Genomic DNA, 21,447 nt, shown 5'->3' on the forward strand with positions numbered 1-21,447 from the left:
AAAAAAAAAACATTGCTGACCATGTTTTGCATAATTTCTCATTAAAACATGTTTCCATTATAATATGTCAATAATAATCTTTCGTTCTCTGTCAGTTTCGAATGCAAATTTTCTGCTGCTGCCGCTGTCAACTGATTAGATGATGCATTAGTTAGTCGGATAGCTCGACAATTAAGTATATTTAATTTAATAAACATGTTCCCAACTATTCAGCCAACTTATTACGACTTTGCCCCAAGCCAGCTGCTGCCTTTGCTGAACTATTTTTAAAGATGCACTCAGAGTGATGCCCACATGCTCCATGATCTCTGCCCATTCTCTCACATGTCTCGGGGCTCTATTAATAATGCATCTTTCATGTCGCATACATAATAAAGCATGTCACTTGGCATGCTGATGCCTCTTCTTGGCCAGCCAAAAAAAAAAAAGTTCCAAGACGTGGCGCCAATGAGCCAAGTAATATGATCTGACCCGCTTTGTTTCAATGCATTTCGGCGCCTGCATTTTGACAGTCAATAAAATTTTGAAATGTTATACTTTTTCTTGGTTTTAGTTTTTTGTGTTTTGTTTTCTCTGTCGCATCGATTTTATTTCTCTGGTCTTGTCTCCGCTCGTTTGTTGTGGTCTTTTGTTTGTCTAAATGGCTTTTTGATTGGAGAGATTGAAGCGACGATACAGTTGAACCACTTTTTTTCAGTCTGACAGCTACGAAAATAAATATCATAAACAAAAGACTTAGGCAACGAACTTGCGACGTCGCCCTACAACGTTTAAACTTAATCTTAGAATGAGTTGATTTTAGGGCAATAAACATTGACAGAGTTGTATTTTAGTTGGACAGTTTTTGGATTCGATCGAAGATTGGATTAGCAGAAAATTTTAGCTCAACTGCAAATAATCAGACGAATAATTAGAAGCTTGGTTTGGATGGAAAATATGATTTAAATTCTTGTTTAAATAAAATATTAACTAAATACATAAATGAATATTAAAATGTGCATTTGATTATGTTTAATTTCTTAATTGAATTTTATGATGTAAGTTAATCGTTTTAAATTGCTTTAAGCTAAAGTCGATTGCCAAATTTTAACACAATTTAAATGTAATTGATGTCTTTGCTTAATAGTTTTGTGAATTTAGGGTATTTGATGGTGAGCTAACTGCAGTTAGTTGTTAATTTTTGGTGGTTTTGTATTACTATTGACTGTTTAATAAACTATAAAAATAAATTTAGAAACAATGACGACAAAACACACATTGGAATGTGATCGAAGCGGCAGTTAAGAAAACGCACAATGGCGTGCGCTGCTCCCTCCCCATTCCCCTTGGCCCACTGCCACCCCACAGCCCCCTCTTGTCACCCCTCAAGCCAGAAAGCACTTCGTGAAAAGCAGCTCATCATGCATATTGATGATGTGTGTTGTGGTTTGTTTGCTCTCTTGGGGTTCAGTTCATTGTTTATTGTCGTCCGTTAAGGCGTCAACTTTTCTGACATAGCCACATTTTACAATGGTCGTAAACGATATTTGCAGGCAGTTGATCAACCGATCAAGCGATCAACTCGATTGTCCGATCCTGCATAGTTTTCGTACCATTCATCATTGAGCTGAGGTCTGTCGTCTGTCTTCAGTCTCAAGTCGTTTCGTTTGCTTCGATGTGTTGCGTTGTCTCGCGGGGGCAGCCTATAAAGCAAGTTCGGGTTGCCGTCGCGTCGCGACGCGTCGTCTGCCTAATTAAGTGATTAAAATTCTGACCATAGCAGAGGCGTATGACTTTTGTATGTGTTAATATAAAGTTTATTATTTGAAGCAGCACGTGGTCAGGCACTGTCAGTCAGCCAGTCAGTCGATAGGCCTCTTTTTTCGGCCCATCAACCAGCCCCATATACGAGTCCATGTGGCACCCACAGGCCCCCTAGCATATCAAACATATCACGGCAGTAGATCAGTAGTGGAGACGGAGTGGAGAGTGCGGAGAGAACTTACGACAAATATCTGAGCGTAACATTTGTGGCATTTATAATTTACAATTTACAGCAATCATTGCATTAGACAGACGGCACTTAAGCATTACTATATCGGTTTTATTATCCGACAACTCGATTCGATTCGATACGATCCAAGTCGATCCGATTCGACTTGCAACAAATGTTTCGTGTGCTACGTTGATGAATTTATGCCAACCCATTTGGCGTTGACAACCGCCACCAAGCTTCAAGCTCCAAGCACCACAATGAACGCCCGCCCACACGCGAGCCACGCCCATTTTGTCGCCCGTGTTTGAGATACAAACGCCGCGATTTAAGAACAAAGTCAACTTGCCGCGTGGCAATCAATTCCTCCTCAAATGGAATTCCAGATGGAATATAACGAGTGAATTCCGATCAAGAACGAGACCTATAAAATTCATAATCAATTCACTTCGATTCTCAAATCGAGACGAGCAGAGCTTTTAGCGTATGCAGTGAGTAATGTGAGTTAATGGTTCTCAACAAGACATTCACGATTTAAGTCGCAAACGCATATAAATAAGTATAAATAAATATTAAACTTTTAGCGTATTTTGATAGCACCTTATTAAAGCAATGACGCAGACATTAAACTACACTTAAGCTTAAGAAGGTTATTCTAAAGTTAAGAATGAATAAAGTGATTAAATACTGTATATACTGATGGTATTTTCGCTTTAAAAGTTTCGCGTCTTCTATTAAAATGAGCTGTGAAATGAACGCAAACAATTTCTTTAATAGTTAAAGAATAAAATATATATTTTGAATAAGCATTACCTAACAAGAAATCAAATAAAATTGCTTAGAATAATTTATTTCATTGTTAAACATTTCAAACTTTTATACTTAAGCATTATCAAACAATAAACTAAATAAAATTGAATATAGTCTTGCACCTTATCACATCAATACAGTTATCCTCAAACATTTTTTAGTCTTTTAATTAATTTTGATTAAATACTTGTTTTAAGTCACTTAAAATGAAAATATTTCGCTTTTCCTACTAGAAAAAATTGTTTTTTCTTAGTTGCTTTGACTGACAATATTTTTGTATATTTTGTACTCTATGGTATATCTTGATTATAGCTATATCTATGGTATATACTACATCAATATACCAAATATAACTTTTAGTATATTTAAGTACTTTTTGTATATTTTAAGCATAATATCGGACTTATTTTTATTCAAAATAGGTAGCGGGTATCTTAAAGATATATTATTATTATAATGAACTAAGTTCCCATATTAAATTTATTTATTGCCCTATCATTTTAATAGTTGCGCTGAACTATAGAACGTAACAAACGTTCTATTATTTTGCTCATATGTATTAGGTGTTAATTAAAATGAAATATTCTTTAAATAACCGAGTTTTGTATATTCAAAAACTTGTTAAATATTTTGCTGAAAGAAATATAGATTTGTTGATTGACAAATAAATAAAAAGAAATATTTGTTTTTGTTGAATTTTTGTAATTTTTTTATTTTCTTGTATAATAATAATAATAATTGAGAAGCCAATTGTTTAGGACACAAATACTAAAAACTAAAATAGAATACTTAAGCTTAAATTTCTTTAGAATGAAACTAATACTAAACAATTTTTATGTACAATACCATGGAGGGAGATTTTGGTGGGTTGGGTTTTGTTTTATGTTTTTTTTTCTTGTTTTGTTTTGTGTTTTACTACTTGAATTTCTTGGGTTTTGTTTGTAGAACTTGAGAGAAATTTGTTATGAAATATTTAAAAAACATATTTACAATTATGTAAAAAATACTAACGCTTTTTGTTCCTTTTTGTAAAAATAATTTTTGGAATTGAGCTCTCAAGAGTGTGTGTGTGTGTGTGTATGTGTGAGTGTTGAGCTAGCTGTCTCTGTCTGGCACGCTGCAAACACAAACCTGTCCAAAGACAATTTCAATTTCGACGGCGCAAATCGAATTCGAACCGTAAAAAACCGAAAACAACAACAACTACGACAACGACACGCGGTTGAGAAAAATAAAATGTGTAAAAAACTACAACAAACAACAACAGTAACGTGGAAGTGAGAGGCGCTCAGCCAGTTGGCTCCACCCACTCGACATCGACATCGACTCCGTCTCCGACTTCGACTTAGACGCAGACAAAGATGCCCCGCATGGCGCTGGCCGCGTTGTGAGCCACCGCAAAGCCGCCAAATGCTGCTGGTGACGTCGATGGCGACGACGATGATGATGGCGATGGCGACGACTCCAGTTTTTGGCGCTTCACCAAGGAGGCAGTGCTGTGATCGCTGTGGTTGCTGTGGCTGCTGCTGTGACTGCTGCTGATCGCTGTGGCGCTGCACTCGGCCTCGAGTTGATAGAACTTGCGGCGTTGCGACGAAGCATTTGTCTCGGGCATCTCGTCGGCATCGCTGTCGTTGAAACTGTGCACCGAACTCCTGGAGGTCTTCATGCTCAGATCCATGGGTCCATCCTGGGCAGCAGCGACAGCGGGAGCAACTATTGCAGCGCCAGTCTCGGCGCCAATCGAACAGATGGAGACGGGTGAAAGTGATTGCATTTTGGCAGCAAAGCTCAGAGGGCTGCTCGCTGTGGCTGTAGCTGTGACTGCGACTGTTGCTGTCGCCGGGGGCGTGGGCGTCGTTGTGGGCGTGGGCGTGGACGATGCTGATTGCTGCTGCTGCTGCTGCTGCTGCTGCAACTGTATTGTGGGTGTGGCGCGTATGGCAACTGGTGTGTGAATCGCATGCGGACTGTGAATGCTGCCGCTGTGCTGCGAGTGCATCGACTGCTCCTCCTCATCCTCGGCGCCCAGGCAAACATCGATGGGTGATGCTGCTGGCTGTGGCTGCTGCTGTGGTGGCGACTGCGGTGTCAACTGACGCACCACATGCGGTGGCGTATAGCGATTGAGCGACTCTGCGGAGGCAGCCGAGTCCACGCTCTGACGATGCTTGTACATCTCCTGGCGATAGGCAGCATCCGCTGCAGCGGCGGCCGCTGCGCTGGCATGATAGCCGGGGAACAGCAAGTGCGGGGGCAGCTGGAAGGGCGACTGTGGTGTGGCCATCATGCTGAAGAAGGGCAATGCAGCGGCAGCGGCGGCGGCATCAGCCGGATGGCGAGCTCCAAAGGGTTCGGGCAAATGGTAACCGGGATAACCAAGGAGAGGCGGCAGATGTGGATGACGCTGTTGCTGCTGTTGTTGCTGGTGCTGCTGCTGTTGATGATGATGTTGCTGCTGCTGTTGTTGTTGCTGTTGCAGATGTGCGGCCAAGTCACCGAATCCAGGCGAACTCATTGGCGAGCCGGTGGCATGTCCGGGCGCCTTGCCAGCTGAGGCTGCGGCGGCTGCTGCCTGTTCGTGTTCCTGGAGCAGACAGTGGATCTTGAACCAATTGGAGCGACGGCCATAGCGAGAGCCGCCCTTGGACATGCCCACGTTGTAGCATTTGCGCAGACGACACGCCTTGCAAGTTGTGCGATTCTTCTTGTCGATGATGCACTTTCCCTCGTTCTTGCACTCACTGATTGTGCTGATGTTGTTATACGAGCGACCGAAGAAACTCTGCAGAAGATAGAGAAATGTGTGGAATTGTTGATTAGTTTAAAGATCAAGCAATGAGAAGACTTTCAGCTAAGGTTGTTCAACTATTTTTTGAACGGAGATAACTTACCTTGCAGCCCTCGCATGTGAAGGCGCCGAAGTGAAAACCCGCCGCTGGTTCGCCGCATACTTTGCATGTTTGATTCATCTGTAAATCGGAATAAAGAAATATGATTATTAAACACTGTTTGTTAATCCATTAAATGCGTAGAAATAACTGTTTAAGTGTTGCTGCCGAAAAACTCTCAATTTTTTAAGCAAGTTCTGTTTTTTAGTTTATTGCAACTCTGTTGCACTAAAGAATTTTTTAATTCTATAGTCAGTTAATAGTTCTTCCAACACTTTTTTGAGTTATTTCACTTTTTGTATAGGGTTAATGTGTAATCCATTCGTTGTAGATGAAACTAACCAAGTTGAACACCATTTTTCGGCTGTTGCTCGATGTAAATTTCGAATTTGTAATAATTTTTGTTTGTAAAATACGACAACGTTTTGCTCGTGTTCCTTTCGCTAACTGCGCTGCTGTGCAACTGATGCTTGGACTCTGGAGTGTCAGGAATTTATACGAAAAACTAGGAAAACCTCGAAGAGTCTTCGCAGCTATTTTTTTGTGGATTTTTATGACCCGCAGGCAAAAAACTTAAGCTAGCGGGAGGATTATGCAACCCTATGCGTGGCAGGTAGAAGAACTTCTCGTTTTTTTTTTTTAAGGTTTACATGAAGTAAGTCATTATGCCTTAAAAAAATATGTAGAGCCCTCAAGACCTTGACGTATTGTGTCATAAATGCACACACCTACACAGTGACAATTTTCGTCAATTTTTTGTTTGCGCGCAAATAAAAAAATAAAAACTGCAAACTGCAGCAGAGAGTGGTGTGCGTGTGTGTTTAGCGCGAAACTGTAAAAAATCAAAGTAGTGCAAGCAGGGCTCATAAAATATGCCGTCGGCTGCGACCCAAAATTCAAAAAAAAAACAACAAACGTGAATTGACTTTTAGAGTGTGGGCGCGTTTTTCCTCATCTTTCGCATCGATTTGAACTGATCTTGCAAACTCACCTTGGGTTCTGTTGGGTTTTCGCTGCGTTCGCTGTTTTTATAGCTGATGACTTTTTAATTGCACTGGACAGTATTTTCTGCCTTTAGTTTGATGTTTTATATTTGCTTGTCACTAGACACTTTATATAGTTTTGATCTGTTGTGGATCAGTCTCTTGCTTTAGTTTTGCACTTTACGTAGTTTTGCGATTGAATGTTCTTGGTATTCTTGGAGTGTAGTTTGATTGATCTCTCACACGCAACGCGCACTGTACTCACGATGTGTAACGCACACCTTGGCTACTGGCTGACGACTGATTTCTTGCTCCGACTTGTCGCTGGCAAGAAGCATTGATGTTCGGTTACTCGGTTGGCTAAACTCCCGATTATGTACAACAACAACAGCAGCAGCAGCAACAACAGAAAGAGTAAACTCCACACTCTCACACTCGCATACAATAGTACTCAAAGCAAAACCACCACTAGCAACGGGCTCTCTGATAAATCACAGTTAACAGAACAGATCGCCTTTGTATTTACTCCAACTAAGCAAACGCGCACACACAGAGAGCGCAAGTCAAATGCACTCAATTGAGTGCGGCTGCTCTCTCTACCTGAGTCACTGTTAAGTCGCTGTTAACTCTGCTCAATGAACGTACGCTCTCCCGCTGTGGCTGTTCGGCTGGCTCTCACGCTGCTGTTGCTGCTTCTGCTGCTGCTGTGGGCGCTCTTGTGGAGTCTCAATGGTTACGCTCAATTTGCATTGCTCTGATATTATTCGTTATTCGGTTATTTATTAAAACTCGCACACGTGAAGGGCAGCAGCTGCTCACTCACACACACTAATATTTGACTTCATTTTTAACAGTGGCTCATTTTATTTAGCAGGGGCGGAGTCTTTTGGCTCTGCGCCGAAATGGTTGGAGTTTCTCATTTACTGGGCTGTCTGAGTTTCTCGATACATAAGTGCGCTTCGATTTTGAGTAATTACTTGGAACGAATACTGCGTATTTGTACTTCCCTCACTTATGCATATTAGCTGAAAAGTCAAGTTTCTAATTTTAAATACTACATTTATTTGTGCAACAATTAACACAACGCTTGCTAATAATTATACGAATTATATAATAATTACAGTTGATCGCGCACAGTATTTTTTGCCATTTTTATGACCCCTTCGATTTGTTTAACTTAACTCTTCATTGACTTTAACCCTTGTTTTATGAGCACCATGGCCACAATGCAGTCAAAGGCGCGCGTTAACTCTTTTTTGTGCATCTTTATTATAGAGTTCAACCCGTTCCGAACTCCTTTAACTCTTTCTACCTGCGTCGCACACATTCCGTCGCAAATTAACCCTTTTATGCCGACGCATTGTCTTCGGAGAGAAACCGAAGAAAATGCACAATGAAAAGTGTGAATTGCTTTGTATGCGAAATGATGTTAGTAATTGACTTTAACTAACTTTTCAGCTAATACTTAGTTAATAAAGTAAATTACATTTTTTTAGTTTGTATTTTCTTCTCAGAATTTGCTGCCGTAGTTTCCACAGCAAATGTGTATTTTTCCACTCTCGCTATACATTTTTTAAAAGTAGCAACCTAACCTCAATGCACACCATAAAAAAGTCAAATTACATCAGGCGGCAAACTGAACCGTACTCCGATTCCGCGTATAGCCAACAAAGGCTTGCAAAATAATAAAAAAGTCAAGGAATATAGAACCCAAGGAACGCGAGAAACCTTCGCTGACCTTCTACGCGTTTTTTCTGTTTTCTAATCGATTCAATTTAACTGTTTTCGCGTTTTTTGCCTCGACGACAACAATAAAAAAAGAAGATGAAAAGAATGGAAGCAAGAGACAGGGAAAATTTTCGCGAATTTCCGCAGCAAATGGGTAATTTTCGGGGCGTAATTAGTTAGCCCGAAAGGAAAGCACGACAAAAAACTGCTGAAAATAAGGACAACGGGCAATTGTGACTTTTAATCCGGTTTAATCCCCTCGGCTTAAGTTTTTTGCAAATAAAAAACAACAACAGCAACCCGAGTGAGAGTCCTTTGAGTGTGAATGTGTGAGGTGCAGCATGGTGCACGGTCAGCAGAGCGCGACGCGGACGTCGCGACGTGGCAGGCTCATCATAATTATGATCCTAGGATAATCTGCAGCTTAGGGTATGCTGATCCGGAGATTAGGTAACAAAATCGCGTGCTTAGGTAGCCGCAAAACTAAATTGCCCTAAAAAAGCAATTGACGACAACGAGTGACAAGAAGAAGAAGAGTCGAATTCTCGCCGTCATAAAGTCAGCGACATCATAAAAAGTCGAGCACACAGGCCACGGACTCTAGAGACCGTGTGTGTAACACTTTCCGCTTAAAAACCGAGCAAAAGGGATGACTGATTGTCTTTTTGCTGACTCTTCTTCTGCTTTTCCTCACCCGTCATCTGCTTGCTAGGAAACTCTCGAAATTACCGTTAAGTTGCGTAAAAAATGCAAACGGAGTGTTCCCAAGAAAACTGCTCAAGGACACGCCAAAAAAACAAATAAATAATATGCACACGGTTAAAAAAATGAAGTAAAAAAGAAATGCGTTGACTTTTTGACTTTACGGTTAACAAAAAAGTCAACTTTTTAATTAGCCATAAAAATGCGAAATAAAAATGTAAGTCGGAAATGACGGGCAGCTACTTAATACGACTAGGCCTCAACGAGTTGACTTCTCTAAATGTTATTGTTGTTTCATTGCTGAATATTACCTGTGAGCTATTCCAAATACAATCGAGAAACAAAAAAAAAGAGTCAAAAAGTCAACTCGTTCGCATTTACATAGTTTGATTGCATCATTTGGCCAAATGGCCATATAACCAGCACATATCAATCAACACACACTCTGTATATCTATCTCTATCTCAGTTGTATCTGACGTATCTCCACCTCCAGTTGTATCTGTATCTGTATCTCGTAGCTCGTGTGGCTCTCGCAACGATTTGCATATTTTTGATTTAACAGCTCGCCGAATGATTGTCGATAGATCGCATTGGAGCGAGACTTAAAACAAAATTCGTTTCGTTTCGTATCGTTTTGTTTCAGCTTTGCTTTATACCCTCTAGCTGTGAGTTTATTTACTAATCTATCTCTGTTTGCTTAAGTGTGCAAAAGTGCGCAGTAAATACTAACGTCAACTGTTTAAAAATGTGGCGTAGATCTTTTCTACTAAATAGCAAATTATACGTACATACTTAGAATTAACTAATATTGGTAAAAATATTATACCAAAAATTAATCTTTGACGAAAATCCTATTTATAATAAAATGAATAAACTTTTCTTCTAAAATTACAAGCTTATTTCTGTAAATTTCAATTTGAGTGATTAAGATATCTAATTTTTCCATGTTAACAAGATCAATCCGAAATTTTCTTAAACTAAAAATTAAAAATGTAAATTATTTATTACTCAATACCTCTCTAAGTGTTGGGATGAAATTTCTAACCGTCTAACTTATAAAACTCTATATAACTTTTATAGGAAAAATGTATTCCATTAATAAATATGTTAATTTTTTACTGACATTTCTATGCTATAAAATTCTATAAATTGTCATGTAAAATTTTATTAAAAAGATTTTTTCCGTAAAAAAATGAATTAAAAATAAAAACTTGAGCAAATCATTTTAAAATCACCTAAGCAAGAGTATTTCACTATTCGCTATCCCAGAAATACGTGTTTTCTCCTATTTTTTCATGTTGTATGTATTTTGTCATCTTTGTTATTGTAATTATGTGTGAATAATTTGCATTTGTGATGCGCTAACATTAATCTATTGTGCCACGTTGGTCCACAAAGATAAGATTTGCCACTAAATAAAATAACGAAACACAGCGAAACAAAAACAGTGAAAACATTTTTCAATTTTTCATTTTTACACACAACGCTGTAAACGTTAACTTGGCCATTAGTGGATATAAATGGCTAAAATGCATAGATTTGGCTGTAATACGTTCGCATCATCGGTGTGGCGCTTTTGTTAAATAATCGAACAATGCAAGTGTTATTCATTATTTGCAATGACTTTTCATGTTTTTCTCACTCCAGTACACAAAGTCGTTATTTCGTCGAGTCTAGGTGGGGCGTTTTTTCTTATATAATGACATAAAACTAATCAATACGAGAATATTGTATTACACGATAGACATGCTTTAATAATTTTAATATCTCACATTTAAATGATGAACTGGTGCTATAAACATCTTCCATCAGCTATAATTTGAAATTAAGTCTAGCTTACGTCGGATTATGTAAAATGTTAGCAGGTGCTGATCATTCCCTAATGAGGAACTGCAACTAGAATCATAAATAAAACTATAAACTAAACATGATTGATTTCTGCGTTGATGGCTGATCGTTACAAATAAATAGCGATACTATAGTAGCTAAAGTTGATTACATTTTATGTTTGCAACAGAGCATATTCATTATATAAATTAAGTGTTTCTGTTTCAAAGTATACGATTTATGTGAAGATCGATGCAATATGTTTTTATTAGAATATAAAATGTTGTTTTCTTGATCCGAATGTGATAGCTCTCAAGTCAGGAACGATTCAAGTAAGATTTGAAAATATCTCTCAGGAATTTCATTTTCATTTTCTAAGTGAAGTTATTGATAGCTACACATTTTCACATTTAATTCATAAACTAGTAATGTAAAGTGCTATAAGTTTTAGGTTTATTATAATACTAAAATTATAATTTTCTATATACAGTTGATTAATTACGTTACATTACATTAATTTAATTAATTTTCATATTTGACATTTAATAATTTTACCATTTAAAGTAAAACACTATTAGCAACAGCTTCAACATACCAGATTACTATAAAATATTTATATTCATGAATATAATACCATATATATATAACACTCAAATCCTGCAAAGCGCATCACTTAATTCGCTCTAACCGAAAGTTGTGACTGCGAAAAAAATAAAAACAAAAAAAATTGGCAAAGGAAAAGTCAATAAAACTTGTTTGGCCAATTTCTCGCGATCTGCGTAAAAATAAGAATTTGATAAGTTGCCAGTTTGGTTCGAACTGACAAATAAGTTATGTTTAATTGTGTTGGGTAATATGTTCATTACGTTTGAATAATATAGTAGACTAAACTGGTTGCTGCTGATCGCTGATCGTTTTGCTTTCCAATTGATATATGGCTTTCTCTCTCGCTTATTGTTCTCTAGCTATGCGGATAGCTAAAAGCATTCCAATCAACGATCGAGAAACTCGTTGTACTACTCGTGTCTATGATAACATTATATCATCGCCCTGTCAATTGACATTGTACGAAATGTATTCTAGAAAAATGATCAAATTATGAAATTATGCAAATGTCAATTATGTTGAATATGAAACGAGGGTTGTTTGCCAATGATCACGTAATACTTTTGGCAAACATTGAAACATTTTCATTTCGATTTATAATCGAGCATAACAACATTAATAATAATTACGCGACAATTATGACATTTGCATTATGCGGAAAATATGTTTTTCTCTACCAAATGGAATTTACATATATTAAAGAGTTTTGCGCTCTTTTGAGAAATCCTTTTTGCTTTAGCGTAGAGATTGGAGTTTCCGAAATAACCGAAAGCCAAAAGATAGCAAACTTCCCACGGATCAGATAGATCATGACAAACTAACGATATGTTAATGTGCCACACAGTGCCACAGAATCTCTGGAGCCACATGTTGAAGATTTAATTTCAACATGGGCAAAACCCCCTAACGGAAGTCCAACGCTGCATTTGTGGTTTTGCGATTTTCCGCAAAATTCTATCGCGGTTTTTCACACACTGAACCTCTTCCTCTTCTCCGACTCTGGCACACACACTGATCTCAATTAAATCCGTGGAAACGACTCGGGACTTGTTTGATTAGATCCTGGCTTTGGAATTTACAAGATTGCACAAGTTGCAGTCGCTCGCAGAGCGCGCACTCTGGCAGCCTGGGCAAAACATGAGCTGCTGATCCTCGCTTAATGCTCGTTAATCCATTTAAGCCACACGCAAGTTAAGCTAACGGGAAATAACGTAGTCAATGAACAGATCGCTGGGAAAGTCCCTCAGTGAGCGCAGACACACCTTGTGTACGTACATATATCGAAAGCAAAGATCGCATGTGAATATCGTAAATGAGAATGACTAGCGTAAAATGATTAGTAACTAAAATCAATAAAATCGAATATCGTATTTAACATCGTAAAGAAATCCCAATATCAATGAATATGCAAGCGTTAATTAAGCCATCGATCGCACTTTGATCGATGATCGATGATCGTGTGTTGGGGGCTCTCATATTATAATTAGTATTTGGCTTAAACATTTTCGCTAAGCGCATGATCTCATTTTATATATAATTAGCTTTGCGATCGCAAGATCACGATATAAATTATTGCCAGTGATCGTGGTTATGCAATTGCACTCTACAATTGTAACCACAACTTATTATTATTAGAAGCCTGTAATTGTCGATAAGAAAGTCTGTGCATCCCCAGAAATCGAAATGAATTTGATCGTCGTTACGACTTCCGGGTAAGAATGCAACTTCAACTAAAAGCAATAAAAATTGAAAAATAAAATACAAGCAATAAAAATATGAATACAGGTGGCAAGCAATTGTAATCAGTTTATGAGTACACGTGTGTCTGAATATGATGAATATGATATGTATGTACATAGTATGCTATGCAGTTATCGATTCGAAATGATCTGCAGTGGGCACATGGATCGCTTTGCTTTGACCGGATGCCCAACCCCCCGGACCCTTCGGCCACCCAACTCTGTGTGCTCTGTGGCAACAAGTGCATAACGCCAGGCCAGGCAAAGAAGGCATGCAACAACTGGTAGTTGCCACACCAAATTACTCAGTTATGCAAAGCGCATTTGTGCAACGATCGTCGATGAACACAACACAAAAAAAGACACAAAAACCATCAACGAGTTGACGCTACGCCTTGGCATTCAGAACGCGCTGCGTTTCCTGCCCCCAACGCGGGTCAAAAAACTCGCCCACACAACATTCATTCAGTATCGCATCGAAAGAGACAACGAAGGGAGAAGAGGAAGGGAGGAGTGTAACTGTTTTAATGCTTAATTAATTGAATTGGCCTTTTGAACGAATTTCAAATGCAGCCCAAGGGCCAAAAAAGCAACTGAAGAAACCATAAAGACGTCTGGCTGGCGCCGCTTGTTAGAATTTAGGGGTTTACTTCGACTTGATTCTCAGCTCCATTGATGATCGACTGACTGTACATTGTAAATTCTGTTCCATTTCCAATTAGTTGCACGTTCTCTATGCTAATGATGGGGCAACAACAACAATCACAACAAGCAAAGATCACTCATGGATTTTTCACCATCTCATGTCCTGGCGATTGACTCTCTTCCGCCAGCTTTTGTTTCGGCATTCGCAGCGCGGCTTTTCTTTTAGTTTTTTTTTTGTCTCGCTTTTTTTTTTGACAAACTCCAAAAGTCTGTTGTCATTTGATTTTATGTTCACACGGGACAATTTATATGCTAATTTGCATGGGGCATCAAAGGCAGCCGGTTTGACTGACGTTCCAACTGATGAAGGTGTTAGAGAAGTAATTACGTTGCATTTAAATGCTCAATTAGTGCGAAGACAACGACACAAGAACGACGCACTTCAGCTCCAAGCTCCCTCCACACTCCCTTACTCCCTCTTTGCCTTGTCGGGCGCTTCTTCTGATGACCATTTGTTTCTCTTGATTGCTGGAACGGCGCGCATGTCACAAACAAGCCCAACAAACTTCAAAGCGAACTCATTCAACAATCCAGCTCTTAAAACACCTGCCATTAAGTAACTCCCCCATAAGCGATACCATTTTCAACATTGCAGCTCTTAAGACACCTTTCCTTAAGTAACTCCCCCTTAAGTGATCCCATTTGGCAGCAGTTTCTTGACTGCACTTTAATGCAATACTTTGTTTGAATGTGCTGAAAAAACACTTAAATATCCCCAAGATACAAATGTATCTTGTTAAGTTTAACTGCTAATAAAAACTATATCTTAAATATGTAATTAAATAAAAGTAAACGACCAGTGATAGGATTATTTGAATGTCTGACTTGTAGTCTAGTATTCAAAGAAGTCAAAAGACAAAGTGCAATGAAAAAGTGTAAAAGCATTCCGGATTTTTCAGTCACATATTATTAAATTGTTGTAAATTCTATTTTTCAAATTAGTTAAATTAATCTGTCTGTGCATCTCACTCTTTAGTTACTTTCATAATTAAATTGTGCTTCAAAAAGCGTAGACAAATTAAAAACATATAATACAACAAATCAGGAAAAACATATTCATTTGTTTTCCACTTTCGGTTTACTCTCTTTTGCCACTAAAGGCATCCAACTTTCCCCTATTTATGCAACAAATCTGCACTTCTTTCCGGAGTAAAAGATATCAGTGAGTGCGCCTGAATTTTAGCCCCTTATCTTTACTCTCTTGAACACTTTTGTGAGCTTGCGAGTGCAACTTTCCCTTAGCTCCTTTTTAGGTCGCTAATCTTATGTGTTTACTAAGTGATCTGCAAAAAGCACCTACACCCCATCATCATCAGCTTGCATCTTCTCCTTCCTCACTGCTTCACTCTATACGCAAGTTTGTCACACGCTTTCGCGGTGTCCAGAGACAGAGAGAGAGAAAACAGGTCCAGCCTTAAACTCCTAAATTATAATAAACGTGTAATCGTAATGCGTGCTTATGAACATAATCTTCTGGCGATTTGCCATGAATTAGCGATGCTAAATGTCAAAAACGAAATGATATCAGTGCAGTTCAAAGTCGCGCATTCGCTTCCCCCTTCGCAACTGGAAACCAGTCTCTGCCTGAATCAATAAAAAACAAAAATATCGAATCCGCAATTCCAATTTTGCGATTCCCAGCTGAAAACTGAACGATTGATTCAAATGTGCACGCGAACGCATTTTGCAATAAACTGCAAAGTGTACACAACATTTGCGACTCTGAGTTGACATCGGGAACGGCAATGGCAATGGGAATGACTATAGATATAGCTACATATAGCTACGGGAATTCAAAGTCAGATGAAAATGCGTTTAAAATGGATGCACAGTTATGGTTTCGACCCGATCTGCACTTGTTCTAGCAGTCACAGTCAGTCTCCTCTCTCTCTCTCTTTGGTTATGGCTAAAATTTGCATTTTGTTCGCCGCCTGATAAACTGGATGATCTCCCACTCTCTCCACCTGTCGCTCTCCATCTACGAGGTTCTTCCTCGGTGGGGGCCTCAGAAATCATTATATGATCGCGACGACATTTACGACACACTTTGTGGCTATTTATGCGGTGCATTCAGTCCGGCAAGTTCTCCAACCACTTGGGTGGTATATCGAGCACACACACACCTTAAGTTCCCATATACACTGCGAGAAATATGCAAGCGGAATAAAAGAGGAATTACAGATTCTTTAGAAACATTACATCAGGAAAGATTTGTCAGATTTAAACTCTCTCCAAATAAATACAACATTACCTATATTGTCAAACTTAATAATATGTGAATAACAATAAAACTCGAAAAACTTACCAGCACGAAATTTAAGATTTTCAAATGGAAATATATTGTAAATATATACATTTATTTAAATAAATATGAAAATCAATTCAACATAATTGAATGTTTATTTTAAGTATGATATGAATTATAGTTTTAAAGTTCTAAAAACTTTCTTTATATTAAAATTAAAATTTCTGAAGGAATATTTTAAGAAAAATAAAGATTATTTGCAAAGATAAACTCTCTGATATAATAATACATTTATGGTTCAAGAGTACTGAAAATATTTTTTTAAATTTGAATTCAAATATGTTAAGAGTTATGTTAGGACCAATTAAGATTATTTCCAAAATTAAAAACAAGTTACCTATAATTTGTTTGCCATGCTGTACTTTCAATTATGTTACGTAAATTTCTCACATTTCATAAAAATATATTCCACAATTTTCTCTGCTTGTTTTAATCATTATTATTACCCTCAGACATACTCAAATCAAAATTTGAATACATTTCGATTTGCTAGAGAGTTGATCAATTGATTTTTTAGCGTGTAGCGTTGCTAGACTCATTAGCTCCTCAGGTCTTCGTGGTCTCTGCCCCTCTGCTGGGGCCATAAATATTTTGATTTGTTGTGCAGCAGTTTCCAATTGGAGTACTCGAAGCGGTTTCCATTTGACTGTTTAATGGGCCATCAAAGCGCTGCCGAGATGAGTCAAAGAGTCGTCATAGTAGTAAAGCGTTGTTGCTTTATTGTTTTCGTGGTTGTTGCTGTTCTTGTTGTTGTTGCTGGTGGTAGTAGTTTGAACTCCAATTGAACTTTGGCTACAGCTGCTCAAGTGTTTAATGGTCAGCGAATGTCTGAAGGAGTCGCTCGAAATGCAAATCTTGTGAAAGCGATCAGAGCAAATTGAAAATCATATTTGTCTTGCCCTCGCTTTCCCATACCAACCAACCAAGCAGCCAAAACAAAAAAAAAATAATACAAAATGTTTGGGGTCTCTGGGTCCGTAACGGCATTACAATCAAAATGTGGAACAAGTTCAATCGCAACGCCCTTAGGGGCCAAAATCAGAGTCAGATCCAGAGCCAGAGCCAGAGCCAAGTCAGCAACACACAAAACAAAACAAAACCAAACCAAGGCTGACTATCATCAAAAGGCAGGCAGCATCGATCTGCCAAAACTTGCAACTGCCAACTGGCAATCGCAATCGCAACCGCACCCCCGCACCTCACTCTTTTTCTCCCCCTCTCTCTTGCTGCCTCTCTTCTAGCCATTGTTTAATGCGATCGAACACTGTGTGGGAGTGTGGGTGTGTGCTCCTAACTGCAATAAGGCGACTGCTGGGCAGTGCACTGCAGTGGGGGAATCTCTCTTTCTCTATCTCTTTGAGTATTAGCTTCAGTTTGACTTTTGCTAAGATTTGCTTCACATGCGAATTGCTTTTTAGATGTGGCCAAAGAGCAATTCGAATATGCGAATACCTTACTTAAACCCCTTCACTCCAGTTAGCCAAATGATGTGGCTTGTTACTTCGCATAGATTGTATTGAGTGAATATCAAATTTACAAACTAAATACTTACCTCCTTAGTGACTGTTGAGAACAACCATATAATTAAGAATCATTTCTTAGCATATGTATATTGGTTTAATACTATATTTAAAATACACCATATAGTAGAAAATATATCAGATTGTTAGTCAAAGCACGGCAGTCCTGTCTGTCAACGCTGATCAAGAATACATACTTTATGGAGTCGGAAGGAAGTCTCCTTTTGCCTATTACATATACAAGGCACAAAGTTATAATACCCTTATACGGTATAGATAAAGCATATAAAAATATACATAAACTTATATTGAGCTAATGATCTTCTTTATAATTTTTAAGTCCAGTCCTAGAAATAATATCATTCAATATGAACAACCCATTTATAGGTTGACAGACATCCGTCCACAAAGTTTAGTTGATAATAAATTGATAAACAAAAAAGTAATTTTCTGGCACTCTGCAGATCAGTTTAACAGTATATTTCATTTTAGATAATAAAATACAATTAATTTCAAATATTTGTAACTTTTTTCACAATTTATTTGTCATTTCCATCCTTATTCATATTATCATTCCATATTATCAGTTTGCAGTCCAATTCTTCCCTTCAAAACTTAAATAGATTCGTCTAAGCTCTGTCGGAGCTGAACTCAAAGTGATCTCAATAAGCATAACCCAATTCCGTCAGTTCATCCGTCCATCTGTCTGTTCGCCTACAGCAATTGCCCTCCGCACACTTCCCCTCCTCCAATCGATGGCTGCACTTCAAAGTTAGTCGGAAATTGGCGTCAGTCTCTCAGTTAGATCAGCAATTAATGATCTGGTTAGGGCATGTCAAAGCCGTTTATCTGCACTCGTATTCGGACTGAGACTCGAACTCCAAGTCGAACTCGGAAATCAAAGTGTGTGTGTGTGTGTATGTGTGTATGTGTGTGTGTGTTGTGAGTGCTGTCATATGGCACTGGAAACCACAACACAACCCGTGACCACTTTTGCACTGCGGATCGTGCGGTAAAAATTCCAAGGTTTGTCAGCTCGTTGGCCTTTGGTCACCTGCGCTTAATTTGAGGCAGCCCCAAGGTGAAGGAGACAGAGAGGTGGAAGGAGAGGGGAGAGTTGGCTTGGCTTTTGCTACGTTTGCGGTGCATTGATAGCAACGTTTCGATAAGTTTTTCTCACACACACTCACACGAAGGAAACTCTGTGTGGAAAAAGTGGAAAAATGGAAAGTCAGGCGATCGCAAAGATCGCAGCGATCAAATATGTTATAGAAAATTGAGCACATACCGCGCACAAACACAATGCCAAAGAGCGGGACAGCCTGAGAATGAGAAAGAGAGAGAGAGAGAGAGGGGTTGGGATTTGAGGGAATTGGGGATACATTTGCTCACTTTGATTTGTTTATTTCGCTGGCACACGAATCTCCCAGCTCCCTGGCAGAAGTCTCCCTGGCCGCAACTTGACCTTTCACTGCGCCGATTTGCCGGAAGCGCTCACCCAAAATATATCACCAAGCGAATATCTACAGCAACAGCAACAAAAATGATGATTGGAGCAGCCGCCACAACAATGAGAGGGCACAGCCCGAACTGAAGCTAAGCTGAAGCTGAAGCTGAAGCTGGACCCAAGCCCTGGCTGGCTTCAACTGGAACTCACTCTGAGAGCAGACGAGGCACAACAAAAACAACTGCGAAAATAGTAAACAATATCTGTAAAAATAAAAACGCCCAACGCCGCTGCACGTTGCCAGCCACAAGCTGCAAGTTGCAACTTGCCAATGCCAAATGCCCATTGTTGTCTTGCAAATGTAATGCAGCCCCCGGCGATGAGCCAACCAAACCGACTGGAGTTCAACTTGGTAGGCAACCAAGCGCTTGGCCTGCAACTGGCCAGTCAGCCGGGCTCAAGACGCAGTCCAACAATGCTCCCAAAACGGAGTCCACATTGTGAACTAGTTAAATCATTTGAAAAATCACCAGAAATTGCGCTTACTTGTCATCTGAGCCAAGCCCTGGTCCAGTGTCTTGGTAGCAGTTATTCGATATCAAATGAGGAATGTCACTCGGTACTTTAGTAGAGACTTTACAAGGAAGTAAATTAAAAGTGTCTCGGAATGTTGCCGCCATATGTTTCCTATTGAATGGAGGAATTTGGAATCAAATTTTATATTGTCGTCTTAGCATCATCTAAATTCAGTTCTAAAGTATAGATTTTATTTCACATCCAATATTTAACAGGAAATATTTTAGTATGACACTTTAATGACCAAATGCATGCAAGTTAGTTTCAATTTAATAGGATATTAATAAGTATATGAATTTGCAATTAAAATAAAGAGAGAGAGAGAGGGAGACACTGTCACTTTCATATTAAAAGAACTAATATTTTTCACTAAAAGTAATTTAAATATATCTTCATATTTTTGGCAGCATACCAGAAATTCTTATTATTCGTAAACTAAATAGTATTTGAAGAAAAGTAATCCCACAAGTCTTAAGTATTGTCATAGATTTTTTACTAAGAAAATTTATTGGTCCTTAAAGTATAGCTATTTTTGACAATTTCTTTTTAGTATTCCTTGATTCCTTATAGCATGTTATTTTATTTTCCGGGATTCAGGTCTAAAAATTCTTAAGTTAACATCTTTACAAAAAAAATAATCGAAAACTTTTAAATATTACTCCAATTAAACAAGCATATTCTCAAATAGCTTTTACATATTTAGCTGTAGAATTGAAACTATTTTCCGATCAACTTAAAATCTACAAATCTATTGGAATGAACCCAAGATTATTCCACTTTCGAATCGATCATCATATCTATAAAATCATTCAAAATAATGCATGTTATCACTAAAAGCCACAAAAGTGCCGAAGGATAATAAACAAATCCATATTATTACAAGCATGCTTTGTTCACGCTTCTTCTTAGATGCGCAGGAAGAAGTCTAGTTAGATATGCGAATGTAGTTTGGCCATTTGTCGAAGTGACAGTGGGCTTTTGTGAGTTGTTATCGCTCAATTGATGGACTTGCACTGCGATACGATCAAAAGCATTCTTTGCGAATGCTAGACACAAGTGTCTGTTGTCATCGAATGGGGGCCTAGGCCATAAAATGCTATAAATTACTCTATTCCAGCTTTAGGTAGAGCTATCGCAACGAGCAATCTAAAGAAACAACTGGGGAATACTCGAGCTCAATCACTTAGATGAGACAGCGACTGCGAGAGAGAGAGAGAGAGAGAGAGAGAGAGAGAGGAGGAGAAGGAAGCAGAGATGGTTCTCTGGGTTTGAGCAGACGTGCACTCCTTACAAATTATGTTTAATTAAAATTTCTGTATTAAATATGACACAATGCTCCGAATTCCGGCGCGAAATGTCTACCCATGGCTTGCCAAAGGTTTGATATATAATTATTATGGCACCCCCGAATCGTTTCCCCGTCTCCCCGAGAAGGCCAACGAATGGACAAAGCGACTGCAGCGACTGTCTGACTGTCCTTGCCCCAAACCCAAGAGGCAGGCGCATCATTTATGATTTTATTTTATTTATAAAATGCTCAGCATTCTCCCTTCTCCTGCTGCTGTCGACAATGTCGATGATGATATTTACAATTTTTTGCGTACATTTGTCGCATTGTTTTCCTGGCCTGGCCT

At 38.6% G+C, this 21,447-nt stretch overlaps 1 protein-coding gene and 1 long non-coding RNA gene across 2 annotated transcripts in view; one reads left to right on the top strand and one right to left on the bottom strand.

The window, feature by feature from the left end:
- LOC132792180 (uncharacterized) overlaps nt 1-21,447 on the top strand; it is a 241,947-nt gene that overhangs the window by 212,779 nt on the left and 7,721 nt on the right. The gene's annotated exons all lie outside the window — the stretch shown is intronic.
- Nucleotides 3,479-7,675, bottom strand: LOC132792165 (zygotic gap protein knirps). The gene is made up of 3 exons (XM_060801417.1): nt 6,665-7,675; nt 5,677-5,754; nt 3,479-5,567 (listed from the first exon to the last, which is right to left on the bottom strand). The coding sequence occupies exons 2-3, from the start codon at nt 5,752-5,754 to the stop codon at nt 4,128-4,130; spliced, it is 1,518 nt and encodes a 505-aa protein (XP_060657400.1). The 5' UTR covers nt 6,665-7,675; the 3' UTR covers nt 3,479-4,127.

Source organism: Drosophila nasuta, chromosome 3 (genome assembly GCF_023558535.2).
Source record: "Drosophila nasuta strain 15112-1781.00 chromosome 3, ASM2355853v1, whole genome shotgun sequence".
NCBI lineage: Eukaryota > Metazoa > Arthropoda > Insecta > Diptera > Drosophilidae > Drosophila > Drosophila nasuta.

Coding starts and splice junctions, on each gene's coding strand:
- LOC132792165 (XM_060801417.1), bottom strand. CDS start 5,754: ATGAATCAAACATGCAAAGTATGCGGCGAACCAGCGGCGGGTTTTCAC. Junction 5,568..5,676: donor TCACATGCGAGGGCTGCAAG/GTAAGTTATCTC, acceptor TATCTTCTGCAG/AGTTTCTTCGGTCGCTCGTA.